The sequence below is a fragment of the Bubalus bubalis genome, chromosome 3, assembly GCF_019923935.1.
Source record: "Bubalus bubalis isolate 160015118507 breed Murrah chromosome 3, NDDB_SH_1, whole genome shotgun sequence".
Classification (NCBI taxonomy): Eukaryota; Metazoa; Chordata; class Mammalia; order Artiodactyla; family Bovidae; genus Bubalus; species Bubalus bubalis.
In genome coordinates this window covers 121651349-121677944 of record NC_059159.1, presented here as the reverse complement: position 1 = coordinate 121677944, position 26596 = coordinate 121651349, and the positions used below count along the sequence as shown (strand labels likewise).

General features: G+C 45.9%; 1 protein-coding gene across 12 annotated transcripts in view; it reads right to left on the bottom strand.

Moving 5' to 3' along the window:
- RUSC2 (RUN and SH3 domain containing 2) overlaps positions 1-26596 on the bottom strand; it is a 63400-nt gene that overhangs the window by 2893 nt on the left and 33911 nt on the right. For 4 of the 12 annotated variants that reach the window (XM_025281681.3, XM_025281674.3, XM_025281677.3 and 1 more), the window contains exons 2-9: positions 8737-10833; positions 3213-3875; positions 2813-2998; positions 2511-2651; positions 1314-1390; positions 931-1105; positions 740-845; positions 19-65 (exon numbers count right to left, since the gene is read on the bottom strand). In XM_025281681.3, coding sequence (XP_025137466.2) covers positions 19-65; positions 740-845; positions 931-1105; positions 1314-1390; positions 2511-2651; positions 2813-2998; positions 3213-3875; positions 8737-10765 — 3424 coding nt within the window. In that variant the 5' untranslated portion in view covers positions 10766-10833. The other 8 variants (XM_025281682.3, XM_025281683.3, XM_025281675.3 and 5 more) reach the window with 7 other exon arrangements.

Below are 26596 nucleotides of genomic sequence, written 5' to 3'. Positions count from 1 at the left end.
CAGGGTTCTGAGTGTTACCTTCGTGGTTGTAGAGGTGATTAAACCAGAACTCCAGGGACCGGATGCTGCAGGGAGAGAGGTGAAGAGTTGAGTCTTGTGTGGCTATAGCCAGATTGTGACGTACAAAGGAGACAGCTATGGGGGGGTCAGACATACAGCAGAGGTACAGGTGAACATCTCCTTTCTATGGCAGGGGTAGTTTCATGTTACACGGTTCTAGAAACTCAGAGGGGATGTAGGCGGGGGTGATTCACAAGCCAATCACTTCTTAGAATGGAGTTGACTTGCCCATGACGGAAGAAGTCAGGGCAGCTACTGAATGAGAGGACAGGGCAGCTCAGGGCCAGAGGGGGTGACCCTGGCTCATACTAGAGAAAGAAGGATACTATGATATACGTGCCAAGGTGGACTGGGTCAAGCAGGATTCGGAAGCAGTGCTGGAACTGAGAGGTTCAGGGTTACAATACCCACAGAGACTGAGAACCAGATTAATTTCCAAATTAGCCAGATTATAGATTTATAAAAGCAGAAGCCTGTATTGGTGATCAGAGTCATGGGTCTGGTGGGAAACCTGTGACCCACTAAGAGAGGCTGTAGCAAGGTGGGGAGAAAGTGGGCCTGAGCCTGGCCACAGATCCTGCAGATTTACCCTTTCTGATTCAGTCTAGGGAGTTGGTTCTTCAGAGGCGCTGGGGCCAAGGGGAGGGGGCTGGTGGGCTGCAGATTTCCACACACTCACTTGAGCAGGCCGAGGATGAAGGCGTTGAAGCGCATGGTGTGACTGGTGAGCTCTGGGAACTGGCTGACTTTGTTGTACAGGCCGTGCAAGACCTTGGTGGATGGGCCTGGGAGGAAGCCAGAGTTGGAGGTCACCGTCTTTGGAACCCTGAAAATTCAGCTTGGGCTTCTTCCCTTGCCACCAGCACTGACCTAGCTGTGTGGAGGCCTCCACCACACTCCACGGTGTGTTCTTACGTTGCCCAATGATGACGTCCAGCACAAAAGACTTGAGTCCGTCCTCCAACACCGCCCGCACCGCAGGGCACAGGTACTTCAGAACCAGGTGACCCACATTGGGGCTCACAGAACTGTTCCCCAGCTTCGCCTGTGGATGCAGCAGGGAAGTACAGGGAATTAATTACCTGCAACCTTGGTCCTTTCTGACTGCCTTAGTCCTTACGGTACTTCTCTTGTGGTCCCCGTCCCTGAGGACCCAACTCTGAGTTCTGGGGGAAGGAGAGCAAGAGACGGGGGTAGCACAGGATAGGTGACGGTCAGCAGGACGGAGCTCAGCTCTTCAGTCTCTCGCATACCTTGACCCCGGGATCCCGGCTTGTGCCAAAATGGGCCACAATGAGGTCCACAGCAGTGTTGACAGCTTTCACCAGCCCTGCAAGTGAGAATTTGATGTGCCAGGTCCCTAATGAGTCCCCAGGCAAGTTGGCTGGGAGTGGGCCCTCAGTGGGGAGAGGGAAGGGCTTACACACACACACACTCTCTCTCTCTCTCTGTCCCTGCATAGGTACCACAGGCCTTGGCTTCTTCCTGGTTTTACCCACTTCTCAAGTCCTTCCTGTTTTAACCTCTCTGCCAAGACCCACCCCAACGATTCCATTAAGACACTCAACGTACTCACTTCCTTGCCCTTTTACTTCAAACCTGGATCAGTCTAACTCTCCATCCTCTCCACTTTGAGAAACCAGGCTATTGGCTGCTGTCGGAGAAAGTCCAAGGCTGTTCATCCAGGGCCTGGGAAGGGTACTTCTTTGATGCGTGCCCTGCAGCACCCTCTGCTATGCCCTCAAGTTGCCATGCCAAATCTTTACCCCTCTTCTCAAGCCCTTGGTTCTACCTCACTCAGAGAACAGAGGCCACCGGTAATGAATTCAACTTCCCTCTCCATCCAAAAGACGGGACTACATCACATCCATCCTCCTTCCCACCTGCCCTCCCTTACTCCCTTTCCATCTTGGAAGAAGGTGGCCATTCCCCTTCTTGCCTAAGGTTCTTCCCTCTCGATGCCCTGAGTCCCCTGCTCTGTCTCTGCAAGGGACTTTAGCTTCATCTTTCTCCCTTTCACAAGCTCCTTCTCTTCAGCCCACAGTTATGCTCAATCTTCTCCTTATCATCTCATTTAAACGGCTCTGCTAAATAGACTGGTTCCTTGTCAGTCCTCATCTGATTAGATCATGCTTATCCAAGCCACCTTGTCCTGTAGCCCTTGAGCTCCCCTGGTATAGCACACAGGTGTCTCCCTCCCTACACATAGCTCCCTGAGGGAAGAGACTGGAGACAGTCTAAAGCATCTGATAAATGACTGTTGCTCACTTGCAGATACTCATGATCCATAGTACAGACTTCTGCCTCTTGCCCCAAAGCTTGTGCTAATTCCCTCCCAGCACTTGGAGTTCTAAGACAGGGAAATATTCTGAAGGGCTAGATAGTTGGGCCACAGGCATAAAAAGGTAGTAACAGCAGATTTCCGGTCTTGAGCTAGGAATGATATTCACCTTTTTTCTGAAGCACATCAATGGATACAGCCTCTGAGCTGCCATCTGGGGACAGGCAAAACTCAGCAGGGGGCTTCTCAGTCAAGGAGAAAGGGTCTTGGAAGTCAGGGCAGGTTAGTGGTAACGGCTTCACTACTTGACCTGGAAAGAAGAGAAAAATCAATCCCAAGCAATTGTCTTCCTTAGTGGCAGCTCAGGTCTGTGCCTCATGTCCTCTGAGATGTGTTCTTTTGGGACTGACCCCTTCCCTCCCAGCTACAGCAGAGCCTGCCCTGGGTTTGCTGGGGACCTGGCCCACACACCATTCAGCCGGCAGTTCAGATGGCCAGCAGCACCGAGGGAGCCGGGGAACTCAAAGATGGGGTTCCTTCGGGCCAGCCGAGCATCCTGTGGCCTTCGGTCTAGGCTCCCTGACAAACCAGGGGGCCCTAGAGGGTTCTTCCTCCTGTATTCTCGCCACTTGAGTGCTTGAGGGGATAGGTGGTTGGCTGAAATCAGGAGAGATTAGCAGAAGAGACAGGAAATAGTTAAGAGACAGCATTTCATACCCACCCGGTGGGCCTGTATAAAACCCAAGGGTTGGGATATTAGCTACAGTTGCACACACTGTAACCTGTGACCCCATGTGGAGTGCAGGAAATCATTCAAAGGGGAGGTAGACTGCCTGGGGTGGGAAAGGGGGGTGGGCAGTGAGCTTCATACCATTACTGGGCCTGGAAGCCATGCTGCCCTCGCCACCTCCCCGGGCCAGGCTCTCCACTCGGCCGAGGCTAGATCTCCAGGAGCCCAGAGGAGGCAAGCTTCCTGTCCCATGGAGCCGGTACTCAGCCAAGGTCAGTATCTTCGGATCCTCCTTCTGCGGCTGCTGGGAGATGGCAGGCCGGACAGCAGGAGGACAGGAAAGGCCCCATGGAGGTGGGCTTTCTGTGGCTGTGGCCTGCTCTGGGAGAGGGGAGCACGAAGTGGAGGCTGAAGAGTCGGTGCTGGGCCCAAAGGGGCCAGTACTCCGGATGGGGGAGTAGCTGCCCAGGGGTGATGGCCGCGAGGTCTCTGGCTCAGGCCTGGCTTTCCTGGCACCCCTGTGGGTGGGCACCTGTGGCTCTCCTGAAGGAGCTGGGCCTGGGCCTTGAGCAGTGGGGGCAGCTGCGGGGGCAGGCTGCGGTGCACGGCTGCAGCCCGAGAGGCTGTAGAGCTGGGAAAGGCTGTGCAGGGCCCGGGCCTTGGCCAGCTGCTTGGGGAAGTGGTGCTGGAACACGAACGGCTGGATGGGCAGCGTGGTTGGCCTCTGCTCCTTGCTGTAGCGAAGGACCGGTCGGCTCTCAGCACCACCCCCTGCAGCAACAGGGATGGAGAAGGAATCAAACACTGAAATCACATGAGAGGAAGCAAAGAAGCAGTCAGGAGATGATGCTCACCAGGGAGAGTGAGAGAGGGGCAGGACCTGGGCTGGAGGAGCTGAGTAGGGTAGGGGTAATTGACTCTGTGGATTGTGCCACTGCTTCTCCCATCTTCTCCTGGTGTTTTCATGATATTGACTTGTCTCTTGGCTGTTCAGCCCTTCTTCTTTTTCTTGACTTCAAATGTGGGTGCATCTTAAGGCTCAATTCTTATATTTCCCTTTGCACTTTTTTTCCCTGCATTGTTCATGTTCAGACAGTCATATAGGTGACTTCTGAACCCATGGCTTTAGCTTCAACCTTTCTCTTGATCTCTAGATCATTCTGTTTTAGGTTTCTGTTTCCAATTAAAATTTGCTATTTAAAATACCTCATTCAGTCTCCTGATGATTTCCATTTCTGCCAATGGCAGAACCACCATTTTCTTTGTGAAAGTGAAAGCGTCACTTAGTCATGTCCAACTCTTTGTGACCCCCAAGGACTGTAGCCCGCTAGGCTCCTCTGTCCATTGGGATTCTCCAGGCAAGAAGACTGGAGTGGGCTGCCGTTTCCTTCTCCTTTGTATCTAAGGTCTAAAGGCCTGGAGTCAGTCACATATTTTCAGTGTCAAGATGTTAATTTACTTCAAGCTTCCACCCATCATCCCCTCATCAACTACAGCCCACATATTTCATTCTTGATCAAATCTAACCATAATAAAATATTTCTTTACTTGCTGCCATTATCAGCTTCCTTGTCACCCAATCTACCCCAGTCATACTCTTCACTGATCCTAGCATTGGAACCCCAGAGTCCACATCTGCTCCCTCCACACAGAGGTGTGTTTACCAAGGCTGGTCCTCTCCTGTTCTTTCAGCCAATCTTCTAGTCAGTGTCCCACAAAACATGTATCTCAGAACTAAACACAACACTCCAACACTGCACAGAGACAATCCATTTGCCTATGGATTGTGCTTCTAATTAAACACAGCGCACTGTCAACACCCGAATAAACACAAGGTGGCGCTATAACTGCCCAATCACCTGAACCCCTGGGTGTGGCTCACTCGCACCCTGGGTTCAACAGCTCTGAAGCAGGAATTAGTATCCATAGTTAAAAGACCTGGGCATTGGAAATTTAGAGATTAAGTCATTTGCCCAAGATCACACAACTAGGAAGTGGCAGAGCTAGAATTCTGCCTAAGTCAGAGTTTGGCTTTGGGGCTAATGTTCTCTCTGCCACATCGCACCACACATGAAATGGTATTAGGCTGGATTTTCCTACTCCTTATCTTTCTGCATTTATTTACTTCGGCGAGTCTTAAGGGGATGGTGACCACAACCCCATAAAGCAGGTGTTTCAGAACCACTCTCGGTGGACATTTTCAGACTACACTCTCCTGCCAGTCCCAGTCAGGGCTTAGCGAACAGCCCTTGTCAATCTCCCTTGCTCACTATGCTCCAGTCATACCTTCTTCGGTCCTTAAACATGTCAAGTTCATTAACATCTTGGGGTCTTGTATACTGCTGTTCCTTCTGCCTGAAATCAGCTAGGCATCAACTCAAGCATCATCTCCTCCTCAAGACCTTCTGTGATTGCCCCAGTGCCTCGGGCAAGTCATGCTCTCATCACCCTGTTGTATTTCCTTTTTAGCCATTTTTCACTGTCAGAAATTATCTTATTTGTTTATTGCCCATTACTCCTTATTAGGATTCTGGAAAAGCAGGGATTTTTAAATTGTTCCCTGCTGTATCCCCAGTGCCTAGAATGGATCTTGGTATATGGTAGGTACTGAATAAAAGCCATGAACGGATTCTCACTGTCACCCTTGGTTCAGTATGGTCTTGCTACATCCAAATCTTCTTACACGGACCAGCTCACTTCTTAGAACACCAGTTCTATTTCCTGTGGCTCTGCTGCCCACAGAACAAAGTCTCATCTCAGGCAGGTTGGTGGCCACCCCTGTGGCAAATGCACTACCCTCCCCATTGACACGGCTCTTCCCACCCCTTTCCCATCTTAAAGCACACTGCTTTTCCCGCTGGCAATGTCTTCATCCTCTCCACTTATTTAAATATCAAATTTCAAGCCTGAGCTGACCCTGGCTATCAGATTAGGCCCTCCCAACCTCAGCTTTACTGTACATGCTATATAGAGTATGTTTGAATTAGACTATTCCTACTCCTTTAAAATTCCTCCCTGCTAAGTTCTCAGGGTAGGTTTGAGGCAGAGGAGGAAGACTGGGAAAGGGGGAGGGGTGACTACAGTGGGGAGCGGGTATCAATTCTACCCTCTGGGAATACAGGGGAAAAGGTTTCTCCTGTTCTTTGAGACAGCCCTTAGAAACACTGGAGATAGAGATCGCATTCACTCAAGTCCATGTTGCAGGCAACAGAGCCCCAGTCCCTCAGTTCCCTCTTAAAATGGAGCGCCCAGAATCCCAGGTGGGCCCTAAGGTTCACAGGAGTGGAGGGGACTATCAACTCCTCCCTTCTGGAGTCTATAAATGAATCCAGCCATTTTAACTTTTTAGAAGCCCTTCCTAACTGCTGACTCATTCTGAGTTTGCAATCAATTATTAATAAATATCCCAAATCAAGAACACTTACATATCAAAGTTCATATTGGTCCTTGAAAGAACAAAATGTTTTTTTCCAGACTAGATAAAATTCTTTTAAAATCTAGATTCTGTTGCTCAGAATCTCAAAGAGATCTCACTTCTTTTGTCATTCATGAATTCATCATTTTTTGATTAAAAAGTAAAAAAGTTGTACAGAACAAAAAAGCCTTATGATAGGTCACTGGAGATTTATGGAACAAAAGTCTTATATTATTATGAAAAATCTTATCTGATAGCAAAAACACTTTTAAAGCCTCTTCTCCCATATCTGATCAGGACTGACCTTGTCCTCAGAGTGCCAGCCAAGCACTGTCTGTGCCCAGATATACCCACCAGGCACTGCAGTCTGAGAAGAGTGTGGGTTCAGAAGACTCTGGCCAATCCCTGCCGTTTCGGAGCCCCCTCTGCCCTAGAGACCTTCTTGCATTTCTGGGGCAGTTCCTCCATGTGTGTTTAGGAGCCTGAAGTCATCTGATATACTGCCATCTCTCAAACAGCATGTATAACACCATCTATGGGTTTTTAACCCCTTTCCTTAGAGAAGCCAACGGACCAACCTAAGGCTGAAAGTGAAAGTGTCAGTCACTCAGTCGTGGCAGACTCTTTGTGACCCCGTGGACTGTAGCCTGCCAGGCTCCTCTGTCCATGGAATTCTCCAAGCAAGAATACTGGAGTGGGTTGCCATTTCCTTCTCCAGGGTATCACCCCAACCCAGGGATGGAACCCAGGTCTCCTGTATTGCAGGTAGATTCTTTACTGCCTGAGCCACCAGGGAAGCCCTAAGGCCACAGACAGCAAATTTCCCATAATCGATCTTTCCTCTGCTTCATCTCCTCTTTCCTTCCAAACCCTCTGAGATCTGCCTTCTGCCCTCATCACTCCCAAATGCTGCTTTGGGGATTTTCAGCCTTAATCCTAGTGATTTGTTTTCAGAACTCATTTGTTGAATCTCTTTTTGAAACTTTCTCCTTCTTTGGTTCCTATGACTTCACTCTCTCTTGGTTTCCCCTCTATTTTCTTGGCTGATTTTTCTGTTTCCTTTGAGGACTGCTCTGCTCACCCTTCAATCACTGTATCCCCAGGGCTCTGTCCCTTGTTCCCTTTATAACTCTACACATTCTCCCTGGATGTTCTCACCCACTCATAGCTTCAACTACTATTTTTATTCCAATGACTGGTCTCTCATGGTGGTCTCCTGACCTCCAGGGAGACATCCTTTCTAATCTACCTTCCATTCAAACAACCTGTGAGCTTTCTAAAATGCAAATCAAAACATGCCATTACAAACCAAAAAACTCCATTTCCCTAATTAAAATCCTTTAATGGTTCCATCCACATTCTACAATGGCTATACTAAATTATTTGCAGTTTCTGGAAAGCATCAAGATACTCTATGCATTTGCGGTTTGTACCGACTTTTGTATGAGCCTACAGTGTTCTTTTTATTAGTGTCCACAAAGCCTACTCCTCTAACATTTTTCTGGACTGTGCTTAAATGTACACTGTGTTAGCGCTCCTTTGCTGACATTCTGGTCTGTTTGGGTGCTCCTCTCATAGGCCAGTGCCATACAACTGCCACCTCTACAGTTTAATTGTGCTTCCTTTTCTGTTCCCATCCTTCATCAGAATTCCTCGAGGACAGATATTGTCCCTCTCGTCTATCACCAGCACCCACTCAACACAGAGCCTTTATAAAATAATCACTTAAGCGAAATGAAATAAATAGGGAAGAGCTGGCCTGGGAGGCTCAAAGGTTAAGTGTCAGGTCTCAGGTTCTTTGAAGAGTGGCTACAATCACTGATCAAAGAATGAACTTACTGATGCCCAGTGTGGTCTGTCTGTTTGACATTTCTCTTAAACACGGCAAATTCCTTGATGTCCAAAATGGAGCTCAGGCCTTATTCCTTTCCCAGTAAGTCTACTTCTGTGTTTGCAGTCCCTACCCATGTATCATCATCTTTCCAGTCACCCGGGCTTTGAATCACAATCTTCTGAGTACCTGCTATCTCAATACATCGATTTCTCAGTTGCTGATTTCATCTCCTTGGTGTATGCTTTATTCCCTATCCGCCTCCCCCTATTATAACTGGAGGACATGCTCTGGACTGGAAAGATGATGGGTCTGGGCTGAGAAACCTCTAGTGGTAGAGGTGGGGTGGTTGGCAGGACCTATTACTGATATGAGGCCATGCATACAACCTGCTACTCTCCAGCCACTAGGCTTCTTACCGTCAGCTTTAGCTCTTGCGTCCCTCTGGGTATGGCTGTTGGCTGGGCTCCCTGGGAGAGCAGGCCCTGGATCCATCAGCTGGGCCAGGGGCCCCTGCCCAGCAGCTCTGAGGCCAGCGGGTGGCATCTCACTGGACTGGGAGCCCTGACAGACCTGGGTGGACCAGGGCTCTGGGCCAACCAGGTCCATGCCTGGCTCCAAGGGCATGGGTGGGAGACTATGGCTACAGTGAGTGCCCTCATCTGGGGGGCCCACCCTGTCTTGCTGGGCTTCTTGGATGAGTGAGAACTCCTGAGAGGAGTCCCCAGTGCTTGCTCGCAGTGGAGGGGAGCCAGAGCCTGCAGCTTTCTTCCGGCCCTTGGCAAGTTCGGCAAAGGAGGTGACCCGCCGAGGTGGGGAACTAGGCCCAGTAATGGCGGTGGGGCCCTCACTGAGGCGCACTGGGCAACTCAACATGCGTTCCAGAGAGCCCAAGCGGACAGGAGGGCTGCGCTCTAGGCTGCGGTCATAGCTTCGAGAGCGCTGACGTCCAGTGCTGAGGTTGGGGGGTGAAGTGTTGGTGTACACTTGACCCTCGATCACAGTGCGGCCCATGGGAGTCTCCGCTTCCACTTCAGAGCCCACTGCTTCTTGTTCCTCTGGCTGGACTTCCGGCTTCTGGAACAGGTAATACTCAGAGGGCTGGCTAGGGCCAGGGTCTGGGCCAGGGCCAGGGGCAGGACTGATCTTGGTGTGTTCCTCCGAGCAGCTGGTGACAGAAGAGCCAGCTGGGCTTGGGGAGGACTGGGAGGACAGGTCACAGGTGACAAGTTTATAGTAATTCTGTGTGGCCACAACAAGACGGGCCTGGCTCTGGAAGCAGGCTGTGAGGTCAGCCACAGCTGGGCAGGGCTCACAGTACGGGCGGTAGGAGTTGCAGTTGGCATCAAGCTCAGGAGATGAGGCATGAGGACAACCATAGCCACCTTCCCTTCCTCCGCTGTCAGGGTGGTGGGACTCACAAGACATCTTCGACTCAGCTGGGGAGGGCTGCAGGTCCAGGTAGAAGGCGCCAGGGTCCGAGTGGCTGTAGAAGGAAGAGTCGCTGCAGGATTGTGGGGCAGAGTTGAGGTTGGCACGGGAGTTGCCGTGCATTTTGTTGTAGAGGGTGCTGAAGGTGACCAGCACGCCGTCCGAGCTGTTGCAGGAGGAGTCGCTCACATAGCCCATGGACTGGTCAGCCGCCTCGGACTGACTGGAGGTGCTACTGCAGCGGCAGTGCTGGGTGCCTGAGCCTGAGCATCTGGGGTTCCTTGGGGATTCATCGGAACTGAGCTTCCATTCCTGGTCAAAGGAAAAGCCAGAGGTGTCACTGGCTCCACCCCCACTGCCACTCCCACCGGGCCCCCCACACTCATCCAGCTCCATGGTCTCAGCTTCCGGCTCTGGCCGGCAGCAGCGGCCAGTGCTGCAATGCGGGGCATCCAAGACAGTCACTGGCTCCTGTTCTTGCCCTTCCACCACTCCGGCTCGACTACGCGCTGCCCCCCATGGCCTGCCCACTCTGGGGCCAGGCGGTGGCAGCTGGAAAGAGGAGAGATGGAAGGTGGGCTGGCCAGCCCTGTGCAGGTGGAAGGACTGCTGGGCGGCACTGTCACTGATGCTATCCTCATATAGGTCACCAAGTCCTGGCTCGGCCATGCCCGTCTGCAGCAAGAAGGGGTTGTGTCGTTTAGGGGCCCCGGGGCCTCTTCCATCCCGACCCCTGCTCTTGGCACTATCAGCAGACCGTGTAGAGCCCCCTGGAGCAGACTGCAGGCTGCTGTACAGCAGAGAGTCGGCTTGTCCGAGGTCCTGATCAGGCTGGGTGATGCCCAGCTCTGGTGGGCAGAAGGGGTTGGGTCTTGTGCTCCCGCTACCTCCACCTCCCCCTCCACAGCACTGCCTGTCTGGGACTTGGCAGTGCACCAGGGGGATGTGGTGGACGATGAGGGTCTCTCCAGTCAGCTTTGGGGGACTATCCATTCTGGAAAGTTCGAACAAGGGCATCAACAGCACCAGACACTGCCCCTGGAGCCCAGTGGGGCAGAACACATTTCATCAGGAGAGCTTGGTACCTGGAAAGAGAGGGAAAGAAAGGGAACCTAATGTCACCTCCCCGAAGTCAGGGACATGCCCCTACCCATGTCATTTGCAGATAGCGAAGAGCCCAAGAGGAAGAAAGATTCAGTCAACATGGAGCTGGATAACTTAGCCCAATGGGGTACTTGGCCTCACCGCACAAGGCCAGCTCTCGAGTGCCCCCTTCACTGTAAGCTTGCCATGTATCCACTCGAACAAAAAGCCAGGCCCCTGTTAATGCCACCTCTGAAGGTCTGGGGAATCTCAGGGACAGCTCTTTCTCCTCTTTCTTAGCAGTAAACAATGACCAGTCCTGAGTCCAAAAAAAACTATGAATGATGACATAACTAAGGAAAAACCACCTAAGATGCCTGAGAGGGTGCTAGGCAAAGGAGCCACGGAATTATCTTACACACAGCTACAACACACACACTTACAGATGAGGGGACATCACAAATAATATGTTAGGTATGCACAGCAATAAGCTATAATTTTGCAAGAAAGGTAATTTTTAATGTACTATATCACTTGATGCCTGTGTCATCTTGGACCCCCTTTCCCCTCCTGAGCCTCAGAATACCTGTCCCACTCTGACTGGCTGTGGGCAAGGATCCTCACTCTTCCTACTACTGTGTTAGAGCTTCCTGAATAGCGACTGAGTTAGGCAGCAGACTTCTAGTATGGCTGATGCCATCCTTTTCCTTCCCAGCGTGGGGTCTGTTTTTATATTTTTTGTATTACTCCAGCACATCATCAGGTAAGGCTTGAGGCATAATATATTCTTAATATTTAGCTAGCTCAGAGAACAGATCTTCTGAAGTGCCCCAATTCTGTCCAGTTTTAGCTAGAACTTTCCCTATGAGGGTCCCCTAAAATGTCTTGTCTTCCTGGTTTTACCTCTGATAGGCTAAGGTCAAGTTCTCTACACGGAGCCCATTCTGAGCTTCTCTGGTCTCTTGGCTGGACCATGGCAGGATGGCCCCCCTCAAGTTCTAGTCTCCTGTGCTGTCAAGGTCAGGTCCTCAAAGCCTTCATTTGCTCAGACTTCTCATACCTAATTTCTCCTCATTCATTCATTTCTCCTCTTTCCCTTATCATTCCTGTCATTTTCCTCTACCTACAACGAGTCCAAATCCCTCATTGCCTAAGTTCTTCATCATTTAGCTGAACCTTTATACCACCGATTTTTAAAAAGTGTAACTCATTTAGATCATAGGATCAGAGCTCTTCATATGGAGTACAGTAAAGAGCCAGGCAAGTCACACGTGTTCAAGGACACAGACAGGCAACACATGAAAGAAAAAATTCAAATGGCTAATAAGTATGTGTGTGAGGGACACTATTAAAATATGTTATTTGTGTTAAGTTAAATTACATTAAAATTAAAAAGCAAGTATTTACCATCTTTCTTCTTCCTTTCCTTTCTGAGAGGAAGGCTCCTCTGTTGGACTTCCAAGCCTTTGTGTGTTGATTAGGGTAAGGAGTAGACAGGCAGAAAGGCAGAAACCAGAGAGGCTAAATGAGCCACAAGACTAAGAGTTACAGAAGAAAATATGGGAGTAAATTCATAATCTTTGGTTAAGGTCATTATTGGATGACTTCTTAGATAAGATGCCAAAAGAACAAGTGATAAAAGAGAACATAGATAAGGTAGATTTAATAAAAATCAAAAACCTTTGAGTCTCCAAGGGACACGATCAACAAAGTGAAAAGACAAGTCACAGAATGAGAGAAAATATTTGCAAATTGTGTATCTGACAAGAGACTTAGAATCAGAATATATAAAAAATATACAACTCAACAATAAAAACTATTTAACCCAATTAAAAACTGGGCAAAGAACTTGAACAGATATTTCTCCAAAGAATACATACAAATGATTAATAAGCACATGAAAAGAGGTTCAACATCATTAGTCATTAGAGAAATAAAAATCACAACAAGATACTACTCCACTCTCACTAAGATAAAAGACAATAACAAACACTGGTGAGGATGTGGAGAAATTGCAACCCACAAACATCGTTGAAGACATTGTAAAATGGGACAGTCACTTAGGAAAAATAGCCTGGCAGTTCTTCAAAATGTTAAGCATAGAGTTATCATATGACCTAGAAATTCTACTCCTGGGTATATACCCAAGAGAAATGAAAACATATGTTCACGCAAAAGCCTGTATACAAATATTCACAGTAGCACTAATCACAGTAGCCAAAGAAGTGGGAACAATCCAGATGTTCAACTGATGAACAGATATACCATGGTATAGATAATGGAATATTATTTAGCAACGAAAGGAGTGAAGTACTGATATATGATACAGTATGTCTGAACTGCAAAAAGGTAAGTGAAAAGAGCCAGTCATAAAAGGATTCTTTGCATGATGTTATATGATTCCTTTCACATGAAATGTCCAGAATAGGCAAATCCACAGAAACAGAAAGTAGATTAGTGGTTGCCAGGGACTGAGAGAGTGGAAAATGGGGAGTGACTGCTAATGAGTGTGGAAGTTCCTTCTGGGAGTGAGGAAAATGTTCTGAGATCAGTCAGTGGTGATGGTTACCCGAGTCTGTGAATAAAACCAAAACTCCAGAGTTTATGGAAAGTGAATTATATCTCAATTTTATAAAAGGGTGAGTTTTATGTTATGTGAATTATATCTTAATAAAGCTGTTATTTAAAAAAAATTTAAATAGGAAAAAAGATTAAGGTTTATGAGAAGATTGAAGGAGAGGGAAGGAAGGGAACCAGTATTAGCAGTGGAGAAGAATGTGTATTTGCACAGATAAGATGAGAACAAGAGAGAAAGTATTGGGATTTTTGTAGAGAGAGATAAAGAGGATTTTTAGGAAATTTTGCTATGAGGTACATGAGATAATTTCCCCTTCACTCTTTCCCATCTCTCTCTTCCTTTGCCAAGAAAACTTTGGGCTCAAATACTGGGTTGGCCAAAAAGTTCGCTAGGGTTTTTCATACAATATTATGGGAAAACCTGAATGAACTTTTTTGCCAACCCAATATATTAATATATGCCACAAGGATAACAAAAAGATAGGAACACCCTAAAATTCCAATAATAATCAATTTGAAAAGTAGAGAACACAGTATCATTAAAACAATGTTGTGTTAATTTCCCTATTAGTGACTTGAGAAAATATTCACAAAAGATTAAGTGAAAATAGCAGATTACAAACAATATGTACAGTATGACACCATTATTGTAAATAAATATATGTCTGTATCTGTCTTTAGGCTGCTATAACAAAATACATCAGACCAGATAGCTTATAAACAGCAGAAACGTATTTTTCATAGCTCTGAAAGCTGGGAAGTCCAAGATTAAGATCAAGGTGCCAGCACGGCTGCATTCTGGTGAAAGCCCACTTCTTGGCTCATACCCGGCACCTTCTACACAGATTGTAAGGGACAAGGGATCTTTCTGTTTTATAAAAGTACTAATCTCATTTAGGAGGGCTCTACTCTCAAGACCTAATGTGGAGTTGGTGGAGGAGACACATAGATATTCAAACCAGAGCAAAATGCACGGAAGAAAACTTGAAAGCATACACAGTACCTAAAGCCAAGGATGCTCAGATCCCTTAGACAACACGGTGCTGTATTGCATATAACCTACAAGTGTCCTCCAGTTTACCTTAAATCATCTTCAGATTACTTATAATACCTAATGTGAGTGCTACTTAAATAGTCGCCAGAACATGGCAAATTCAAGTAGGGCTTTTTGGAACTTTCTGGAATCCTTTTTTCTTGAATATTTTTGATTCCCAGTTGGTTGAATCTATGCATGCACAACCTGTGGACTTGACAACAAAATGTTAACAGTGCTTATTGCTGTTGGGTGATTCTGGATTATTTAAAATTTTATTCTGTTTCATCTGCATTTTCTAAAAATAAGTGTCTGTTATGTACACAAATTGAACAGTTTTTAAAGCACTTTTTTCCTTTAAGCACTACAGATACTGTTTGGTCAGGGCTAGGGGAGGGGACATCCCCCTAAATATAGTACTAGGCTGTTCCAGGGTCCAGGCCATAATTTGAGGCCTGGACTAAATGGAGCACAGAGAACTTTCTTGTACACACAGCAGAAATGTTAGGAGTGCCTATGGGCTACGGCCATCACTTGCTCTTCAATGAATACCACCCCCATCCCCTTTTAATTTTTTTGGCTGCACGTATGGCTGGTGGGATCTTAGCTCCCTGACCAGAGATGGAACCCGCACTCTCAGCAGTGAAAGCACAAAGTCCTAACCATTGGACCACCAGGGAATTCCATTCCCCACCCTAACCATTCCCCTTTCAAAGCACCATTTTCCAATATATACACAGAAGAATGTGTCTGACCCATAAAGCCACTGCCTGGGTGTCATGTACATATTCAAATAAAGAAATATAGCAACTCACTGAGCCTGGAAAGCTGACTCTCTCTGAATCATGGATAAGGCACAAATGGATGTGGAGGGCGATGGAGAACCTCAGGCAGGAGGGCGTTGACAGTTTATTATGTTATGTTTACATATCTGTCCCCAAACTAGAGTCCAGTTCCTTGAGGTCAGAAACTGGGATATAGTCAACCCCTAGTCCCTAGAACCCATGCATAGTGCTTGGAACACAGTAGGCATGGTAGGTTAGTTACTGACCCCTGTTCTACCCATTTTAAAAATTGACTTGCTAATAAATGCTGGAGAGGGTGTGGAGAAAAGGGAACCCTCTTACACTGTTGGTGGGAATGCAAACTAGTACAGCCACTATGGAGAACAGTTTAGAGATTCCTTAAAAAACTGGAAATAGAACTGCCTTATGATCCAGCAATCCCACTGCTGGGCATACACACTGAGGAAACCAGAAGGGAAAGAGACACATGTACCCCAATGTTCATCACAGCACTGTTTATAATAGCCAGGACATGGAAGCAACCTAGATGTCCATCAGCAGATGAATGGATAAGAAAGCTGTGGTACATATACACAATAGAGTATTACTCAGCCATTAAAAAGAATACATTTGAATCAGTTCTAATGAGGTGGATGAAACTGGAGCCTATTATACAGAGTGAAGTAAGCCAGAAAGAAAAACACCAATACAGTATACTAACACATATATATGGAATTTAGAAAGATGGTAACAATAACCCTGTGTACGAGACAGCAAAAGAGACACTGATGTATAGAACAGTCTTATGGACTCTGTGGGAGAGGGAGAGGGTGGGAAGATTTGGGAGAATGGCATTGAAACATGTAAAATATCATGTATGAAACGAGTTGCCAGTCCAGGTTCGATGCACGATACTGGATGCTTGGGGCTGGTGCACTGGGACGACCCAGAGGGATGGTATGGGGAGGGAGGAGGGAAGAGGGTTCAGGATGGGGAACACATGTATACCTGTGGCGGATTCATTTTGATATTTGGCAAAACTAATACAATTATGTAAAGTTTAAAAATAAAATAAAATTAAAAAAAAATAAAAATTGACTTGCTTGTCTTTTTATTGTTGAGTTGTAGGAGTTTTAAAATTTATTCTAGATGAGTCCTTTGTCAAATACACATCTTGAGAATATTTTCTTAAGTGGCTTCTTCTCAAATGTGGCTTGCCCATTTGTTTTCTTAATGGTATTTTTAATTAATTGGTTTTTAATTTTATGAAGTTCCATTTGTTTTTTTCTTTATAGTTAAAGCTTTCTGTGTTCTAAGAAATCTTTGCCTATCCCAAGAAATTTTCCTGTTGTTTTTTTTAAAATAAATGTTGTATAGTTTTTGCTTTTATATTAAGGTTGTGCTGCATTCTATTTTAAGTGTAAAGCTCTTTCACTGGCTGATTTCATTTTATTTTACATTTTTGTATCTCTGAGAAAGTCTTACTCTTTCCTGATCACCACATGACCACGGAAATCTTGGCAATAGTTTCTCCACAGATAACTCTAGTTCAGCCAACTAAGGTAAAGTTCTACAGGCATCTCACAAGTCTCAGTACTCATGCTTTGGCCCCTTACTTTCACAGTTTTTACAAAGCAGTTTTTATGTATATCAAAAGCTTCCCTGGTGGTTCACATGGTAAAGTGTCTGCCTGCAATGCGGGAGACCTGGGTTCAATCCCTGGGTTGGGAAGATCCCCTGCAGAAGGAAATGGCAACCCACTCCAGTACTCTTGGCTGGAAAATTCCATGGACTGAGGGGTCTGGTAGGCTCATGTCCATGGGGTTGCAAAGAGTCGGACATGACTGAGTGACTTCACTTTTTATGTATATCATCTCATTGATCCTAACAACACACTAGAGCAGGTAGATTACTTCATTTAAAAAAAAAAAAAAAAAAGGAATCAACACTTAGAAAAAAGAAATGACTTGCCCAGGAACTCTCAGGGGATAAATGACAGAATTAAGACAGGAGTCAGGAATCGTAACTTTTGACCTTTTTTCTCCATCAGTTAGGAATGTAATGAGAATATATGGTATATATGACTTGATTTCAATTACCACAGAACACATTTACTAAGAGCATTTCTCTTAGAATTCTGCCCTGAGAGTGTCATGTTCTCTAAGAAGACAGGTTTAATACTGTGGCCCATGAGCTCTAAGAAAGGTGAAGAGAGAACAGTGAGATGGGAGAGTGCATCCCAGTCTCTTTCTGTAACCTGGTGAAATGGAGAGACATGGGAGATGGAGATGGCGGTGAACAGAGAACCCAGAAGAAAGTGGAAGAATGCACTCAGCTCTGTCTAACAGGTGGACAGAGAGGTGGTGGGCTCAGTCAATAAAGTTACAAGGTCCAGAATCCCTAAAATTAGGGAAAGCTTTCCACAAGAGCCCTCTTCCTGGTTCTCATCACAAACAAGTCTCTCTTGGCCATTCATCATAATGCTATTTATTAGTGATCATTTGCTGAGCACTTACACTCAAGGTGATTGACATACAGCATCTCTAATTCCACTATAATCCTTTAAAGTAGACATAATCATCCCCACTTTACAGATGAGAATACTGAAGCTTAGTAAGTGTAAACAGTTTGCCATAATTATATGGCTGAGATGGACGCAAACCCACGTCTGCTCAATTCTTAATTCTTTCCACTACAACTGCCTCTCAGAAAATGATCAGGGTCACACCCTCTTCCTAAAGTCCCTGCATTTACCCTGCTACCAACGCAGACACGTCCTACTTTTTCCTGGATAGGCTCACACTCTAGTTTCTACTTGAAAGTGAGTGTGTTAGTGGCTCAGTCGTGTCTGACTGCGACCACATGGACTGTAGCCTGCCAGGCTTCCCTGTCCATAGAATTTTCAGGCAAGAATACTGGAGTGGGTTGCCATTTCCTTCTCCAGAGGGTCTTCCTGACCCAGGGACCTAACCCAGGTCTTCTGCATTGCAGGTAGACTCTTAACCATCTGAGCCACCAGGACTCACAGTTTCCATTTACACAGTTTGTATTTACCCACTTTACTAGTCTCTGAACCCATAGTCCCTTTCATATTAATGCCCCAGGCTCTAATAACACTCTTTAATCCTACCTCCTGCTCCAGTTTCCAGCTCACATCTCCCTGTCCCATTCACAGTCCTCAATACCCTTTTCCCTTGCACCATAGTTCACATTCCTAGATGCTTCCTGGGAACTAACACCTTCCCACAATTTCCCAATGTATTACCCTACCCAATCACATTTTGCGCAACATGGAACTACGACTCATAATAGTATATGTTTTTGAATCCTCCACCAAGGTGATCAATGGAGAGGGGAATTTAAAGAATTCTTTCTATCTTCTCAGCAATAGAATTCTGGGTAATTCTGGGCAGGAAGAAGTTTTAAACTCCAGAGAAAGGTTTCCCTTGTCTTTGGTCATCAGCATCTTTCTGCCAGTCATAGAACCCCTTCCCTCTTTTTTGGCCTCCTGAAGAAGGAGGGGAAGATAGTGATACTCAGCTGTTATTCTCCAGCAATCTGACCTTGACTTGAGGTCTGATGGGGAGCCTCAGTAGGACTGCTAAGCCTTTTCCTGTCCGGGTTCTCTCTTGGACAGGACTGAAGTGGGGAGAGCAGGAGGGTGGATTTGGGTGTATCAACTTATCCTTAGGTCTGTTCCTGTTAGGAATCTAAGCCTGTATAAGAAAGCCAATGATAACAGGTCAGGTGTCCTAGGCATAACATCCTCTCTCTCCCTATAATGTGGAGCCTCCTGGTCAACATTCTTTCTTACTCCGTCCTTATCTGTAGTCTCGTGGCTCCTGCAGCACCAGAAGATGTGGTATGTGTGTCTGTGTGCATGTATGTATGTACATGGAGGAACAAGATGGGCTCGATGCTTCCCTTTCCCAGTGCCTGCTCCTGAAGGCTGAGTGGATCCCTGCAGGTCTCCATCATAAACTTACAGGAGCTGTATGGGTGTCTCTTCCCATTAAGCCTTTGTGTCTAGCTCTGACTCCCTCTCTCCTGACCCACACTATAGCAGCTTCATTAGAAATGCTCAGAAAGGGAGAAGGGGATCTTCTTGACAAAATAGCATCAGCCCCAGCCTGTTCTTCCCATCTCTGCACCACAGCCCAAAAGTATGCATGGATGAGCTTGTCTAACGTTTGCTCTCCTGCTCGCTTTTTCGCTCTCTCTCCCTCTCGGAAAGACAAAGCCAATCCTCAGAAGCCAGGGCCCAAATGTGCTGATCAGTTATTCCAGCGTCCCTGTCCTGCCCCTCCCCCCAGCTCCGCTGAGCCATACCTCTGTAAGGTGCCTTAGCTGAATCCCGAGATTTCTGTTCCGCGGCACTCCGACCAAGCTCTATCTTGACAGTTGGAGCTGAGGCACTGTTCCACAGGCCCGCACAGGGGCAAGTGGGCTGATTTCCTAAGATCTGATTTCTGCTAATACAATGGCATCGTTGCTAATGCAGGGAGGCTGCGCAATCCCAGCCCAGTATCCTTGCCGCTGCCGCTGGTACTGCGGTGACGTTGCTGCTCCGGGAAGGGGGAAGGGAAAGGAACAGGCATGCCCACAGTGCAGCCGCTCTGCCTCCCTCCCTGTCAGTCCCTGCGGGCCCTTTAGCCTGGGGAAGGGGGAGGGTAGAGAAGGGAGTCAGCCTCAGAGGGCAGGCAGTGCCGCAAGGCGAGAACTCTCCCAGAGGCAAAGAGAAGCCTAGTGAGCTGGGCCCGGCTCCACTCTCATTCCTAGGAGTCTCAGGGAAAAGGTCTGGGAGGAGGCTGGGAGCTTCCTTCCTTCCTCAGGCCCCTCCTTTTAGATCTCAGCCAGAAAACCTCTCCCTCCTCTTTTCACCCACTCTGAATGACTCCTTGTTTTCCAGCCTTTTCCTTTCACTGGGATTCCAGACTAGCCTCAGGGTGGAGCAGCCAGCCGGGGAGGGGGTTCCTGCAGGCCCGGAGGGAGGCTGTGGGGACCAGTCATCATTCCACCAGCAGTAACACCAAGTTCCTAGACTTGACACTAGGCTATCTAGGGTGTGCCTCTTCAGAGAAATGGGATCTGAATCAGAAAAAAAAGAGAGACTGGGCCATTGGTAGGCTTCTATACAACAAGTGGTAGTGAGCCTTAGGAGCAAGTTGGCTGCAGGCCCCTTCCCACCACAGGGTCCAGTTCAGCTCCCTGGATCTTCAGAAGGTCTGTTGGTGTGGCTGCAGCAGAAGCCTTCCCCCTCTCACCCTGCATCAGTGTTTGGTTAGTGCTGAGCAGGGACCAGCTGGGCCTGTGGGGAGGTGGTGTCCATTTGGTCAGGCCAGGGAGCAGGAAGTCTATTTTCGAAGGCTAAGGGAAAGGAGTGGTTTCCCCCAGGCCAGAGAGAGACCTCAGTTCCTTCTGAAGCCCTACAGAGCCCTTCACCGCTTCCCTACTCCACCCTTGTCAGCTTCTGGGCCAGTTCTGTGGGAATCAGGAAACAGTGGAGAAGCAACAGCCAGAGCCAGGCGCCCCGTGAGCAGCAGTGTGTCTCTGGCCAGTTCGTGCCAGGGCCACCCACGGGCATCCCCAAACAGGGATGGTCTCAAGCTGGGCTTGGCCCTCAAGCACTAGCCGTCACAGGGCTCCTTCCAGTATGGACCACTATCTGGACTCCACAGCCAAGCCCTTGGATTTTCAGGCCCTAAAAAGAAGGCTTAGGTCTACTGGCCAGGACCACATCAGCCACCACTCAGGATCCAGAAGAGATGTCCTTTCTTGCCCTTTATCGTTGCTTCTATTCCCTATGAGACTCAAGTGCCCACTGATGTTATGCTGAGATGAGCTGAGTTAGAGAGAAGTGGCTAAAGACCCCCCCAAACCTATCTCCAACCTTGACCTGTTTGAGGGACCATGGCCCCATGATCCTACAAAGCAGAAAAAAGGAGAGAGGGAGGCTGCTGTTCATAAAACTAGCCATGAGTGGTCCCCTCTGGGATGTTGGAAGGTATCACTTTGCTTCCCTCTCCCCCAGCTGGAACAGACCTCAAAGGAGGCTGGATAAGCAGCTGTAGACAGGGGCAAAGTCAATCTCCACCAGTGCTTAGAGCTGCAGTTAGAGCTTTGTCCCTGAAATTTCTGTGAGGCTAAGCTGTGCACTGGAAAGCTACTTACTCTGGAAATGTTTCCAGTTGCCTACAGCAGGTAGCTTAACTTACTTTCAGTGCTTAACTTACTTCACCACATCACAGACTACACCATCACCTACTTTCCATCAATTACTGCCAAAGATCTATAAGGCTTTGATGAGAAGATCAATTTTTTTTCTGACTAGAAACAAACTATAAATGCCATCACATTATGAACCACAATGCCTAACTAGTCTTCTCACCTGCAATTTACTTCCTACTTAGTACTGCCAGATTTATTACCCTGAAGTCTTATAAAGATAAGTCTTATAAGATTCAACATTCACTCCTCCTGCCCCTTTTAGTGGTATCCAATTCTAGAGAATCAAGTTCAAACTCCTCACTTTGGCTTTCAAGTTCCCTCCATCTTGTCTGTCTACTGACTTTCTATCCAACCTTACTTTCCGTCCTCCATTCATGTAGTCCTTCAAACCTGTTTCATAAGCTCTTTATACTCAGCTGTCTTTGTTCAGATTCTCCTGCCTGTTACACTTGACTAAACCTATAAGGAATTATCCAAAACCTACAAGGCCCAGATCAACTCCTGCATCAAGTCTACACTGATCACCTTGAAGCCAGAAATGATCTTTGTCTACTGAACTGTGGTTGCAGATTGTTGATTTTACAGATAAGAAAAAAATCCCACAGAAGCCAGGGGGTCAATACGGGCTGCCAATTTCTTATACTGCCAAGTAAGATCATTAAAACAATAACAACAAAAAAACCCTTATATCAATTATTTTCATCATTTCATTAAAAAAACATAGTCATTATTTTCCTCATTTCATTGTATACTGATGCAAACTTCATTGGAAACTAATATCAGTTCATGAAAGGTTTTGATTAAGTAAATCACTTGTTACTTGACATGATTATGCTCTTTTTTTGCATATCCGCTTTAATGGCTCTTTTAGATAGCAAAGTCCAAGTTATACTCATCTTTGTATTCCCAATATCCAGAGCTTAAGATAGTATCATTTTTTATTTTGTGTTTCCCAAAATACTAGCAGTGTTTAGATGGTAGAAGGTGGTGAGTCAAAGTCTTGTTGAATTAGAGTAGTCCAAAAAAAGTGAGAGTGTAAAGGAAAGTAAGTGGTGGGCAGATCTGACTCAAAAGGCTGACAGAGAAGACCCTTGCTGTTCATAAGTTGGGGGTGGGGGAGGTATATTAAAAGAAAGCTTAGCAAAAAAGGAATAACCCTTCATAATCTTGAATTACATAATGCATTCTTAGACATGATACCACAAGTACAAGTGACAAAAGAAAAAACAGTTAAGTTGGACTTCATAAAAGTTTAAAATTTTTGTGCTTTAAAGAACACAATCAAGATAGTGAAAAGAAAAAAAAGGGGAGGAGACAACTCAAAGAATGGAAGAAAACATTTGCAAATCATATATCTGATAAGGGACTTCTATCCAGAATACATAAAGTACTTTTATAACTCAACAAAAGATATATAACCCAATTTAAAAATGGGCAAGGGATCTGAGCAGACATTTCTCTAAAGGAGACAAATACTCAATTAGCATAAGAAAAGATACCGAATATCATCAGTTATTAGGGAAGTGCAAATCAAAAGTAAAATGAGATACCACTTCTCCCTATTAGAAAGGATAAATAAAAAAGACAGACAATAATAAATGTTGATGATGTGGAGAAATTAGAACCCTCATATGCTGCTGGGAAGACTGTACAATAGATAGTTCAATCACTTTGAAAACCAGTGTGGCAGTTCCTCAAAACATTAAACACAGAATTACCATAGGACCCAGAAAGTCTACTCCTAGATATATACCCTAAAGGAATGAAAACGTATCTATCTTCACACATAAGCTTATATATGAATGTTCATAGCAGCATTATTTATAATAGCCAAAAAGTAGGAACAACCCAATATCCATTAACGATGAATAGATTAAATTAAATGTGGTATATTCATAAAATGTAATATTATTTGGTAATAAAAAGTAATGAAGTAGTGAAACATGCTACAATGTGGATGAACCTTGAAAACATGCTAAGTGGAAGATGCCAAGCACTAAAGGCCATGTATTGTTTGACTTCATTTCACCAGGGAAGCCCTTTTCATATGAAACGCCCAGACTAGGCGAATCTATGGAGATGAAAAGTAGATTACTGGAGTGGCTTCCAGGGACTTGGGGAAAGGGAAAATGGCGAGTGATTGTTATCAGGTACGTGATTTTTGGGGGGGATGATGCAAATGTTCTAAAATCAGATTATGCTGGTGTGTTGCCATGCCCTCCTCCAGGGGATCTTCCCAATCCAGGGACTGGACCCAGGCAGATTCTTTACCATCTGAGCCACCAAGGAAGCAACTGAATAGTATACTGTAAATGATGAAACAGATATCCATTATGTCTCAATAAAGCTGTTAAAAAAAGAAGCTGCAGCAGTGAACAATGCTGTTTAGCACCACAGAGGCAGAAGTCTTTACAGGCTCAGTAACTGGGTGGGCACAGGGGTGGCAGGAACTCAGGTGCACTAGAAAACAGAGGGCATCACTTCCATGTCAACCCAAGGATCTCAGACAAAACCCTCTTCTGTCTGTTTTTTTTCAATACCAAAATTCTTAGAAGGATGGACTATGTTAATTCTTTCTCCTTAATTATTTCTTAAACAATCAGAAGTCTGTCTTCTTTTTATTAATACTTGAGCTTTCTAAAAGCAGTTCTAACTTTTAAGCTCATAATATTTAAATTGCCTGACACTTATCCACCCTCTCCTATTGAAACCCTCTTTTTCCTTTGGCTTCCTAGTTTTTCTTCTTAGATCATTCTTTCTTCATTGTTTAATACCACAATACCTGACCTATATTTAAATATAGATTCACAGCAGGGCTCAGACCTGAAATCTTTTCAACCTGAGAAGTGTTTAGCCCTTCCCAGTATTCTATTGATTTCCAAATCTTCATTCTTCCTGAATTTCCAGAATTAAATCTCCAATACCCCATTAGGTACTTCTTACTCCCCCAAATAATGGTTAAGACTGTAAGCTTCCAAGGCAAGGGACGTGGGTTAGATTTTTGGTTGGAGAACTTAGATCTTCCACTCAGTGTGGTGTGGACCCCGCAAACAAAAACCAACCAACCAATCAAAAAATTTTTTTTTGATTTTTCTATTTCAAATCAGCTTTCTTTAAACTACCATTATACAAAACTGAGCTATTTCAAATCCTAAAAGATGATACTATAAGTTCTGCACTCAATATGCCAGCAAATTTGGAAAACTCAGCAGTGGCCACAGGACCGGAAAAGGTCAGTTTTCATTCCAGTCCCAAAGAAAGGCAATGTCAAGGAATGTTCAAGCTATCATACAGTTGCACTCATCTCACACGCTAGCAAAGTAATGCTCAAAATTCTCCAAGCCAGGCTTCAACAGTATGTGAACTGTGAACTTCCAGATATTCAAGCTGGATTTAGAAAAGGAAGAGGAACCAGACATCAAATTGCCAACATCCGCTGGATCATCGAAAAAGCAAGAGAAGACCAGAAAAACATATACTTCTGCTTTATTGATTGTGCCAAAGTTTTTGACTGTGTAGATCACAATAAACTGTGGAAAATTCTTCAAGAGATGGGAATACCAGACCACCTGACCTGCCTCCTGAGAAATCTGTATGCAGGTCAAGAAGCAACAGTTAGAACTGGACATGGAACAACAGACTGGGTCCAAATCGGGACAGGAATACATCAAGGCTGTATATTGTCACCCTGCTTATCTAACTTATATGCAGAGTACATCATGAGAAATGCTGGACTGGATGATTGCCAGGAGAAATATCAATAACCTCAGATATGCAGATGACACCACCCTTATGGCAGAAAGTGAAGAAGAACTAAACAGCCTCTTGATGAAAGTGAAAGAGAAGAGTGAAAAAGCTGACTTAAAACTCAACATTCAGAAAACTAAGATCATGGCATCTGGTCCCATCACTTCATGGCAAATAGATGGGGAAACAATGGAGACAGTGACTGACTTTATTTTTGGGGGCTCCAAAATCACTGCAGATGGTAACTGCAGCCATGAAATTAAAGACGCTTGCTCCTTGGAAGAAAAGCTATGACCAACCTAGACAGCATATTAAAAAGCAGACATTACTTTGCCGACAAAGGTCCGTCTAGTCAAAGCTATGGTTTTTCCAGTAGTCATGATATTTCTATTATATTCATGATATTTCTAACTATTCCAGTAGTTATTGATATTTCTCCTGGCAATCATCCAGTCCAGCATTTCTCATGATGTACTCTGCATATAAGTTAGATAAGCAGGGTGACAATATACAGCCTTGATGTATTCCTGTCCCGATGTATGGATGTGAGAGTTGGACTATAAAGAAAGCTGAGCACTGAAGAATTGATGCTTTTGAACTGTGGTGTTGGAGAAGACTCTTGAGAGTCCCTTTGACTGCAAGGAGATCCAACCAGTCCATCCTAAAGGAAATCAGTCCTGAATGTTCATTGGAAAGACTGATGCTGAAGCTGAAACTGCAATACTTTGGACACCTGCTGTGAAGGACTGACTCCTTGGAAAAGACCCTGATGCTGGGAAAGACCGAAGGCAGGAGGAGAAGGGGGCGACAGAGGATGAGATGGCTGGATGGCCTCACTGACTCAATGGACATGAGTTTGAGCAACCTCTGGGAGATATAGTGAAGGACAGGGAAGCGTGCTGCAGTCCATGGGGTCACAGAGTCAAACACGACTAAACGACTGAACAAGACTGTATCCTGCCAGGCTCCTCCATCCATGGGATTTCCCAGGTGAGAATACTGGGATGGAATACCATTTCCTTCTCCAGGGGATCTTCCTCACCTAGGGGTTGAACCTGTATCTCCTACTTGGCAAGAAGATTCTTTACCACTGAGCCACTGGGGAATCCCACATGCTAAGCAGTTACATTGTCTCGTTTTATACATATAACAGCTCTCTAAGATAAGTAGTATTATCTCCATTTTATGGATGAGAAGTCTGAGGCTCAGGAATATTAAATGACCTTCCTAAGGTAACCTCGGAGAAGGCAATGGCACCCCACTCCAGTACTCTTGCCCGGAAAATCCCATGGACGGAGGAGCCTGGTAGGCTCCAGACCACGGGGTCGCTAAGAGTCGGGCACGACTGAGCGACTTCACTTTCACTTTTCACTTTCATGCATTGGAGAAGGAAAT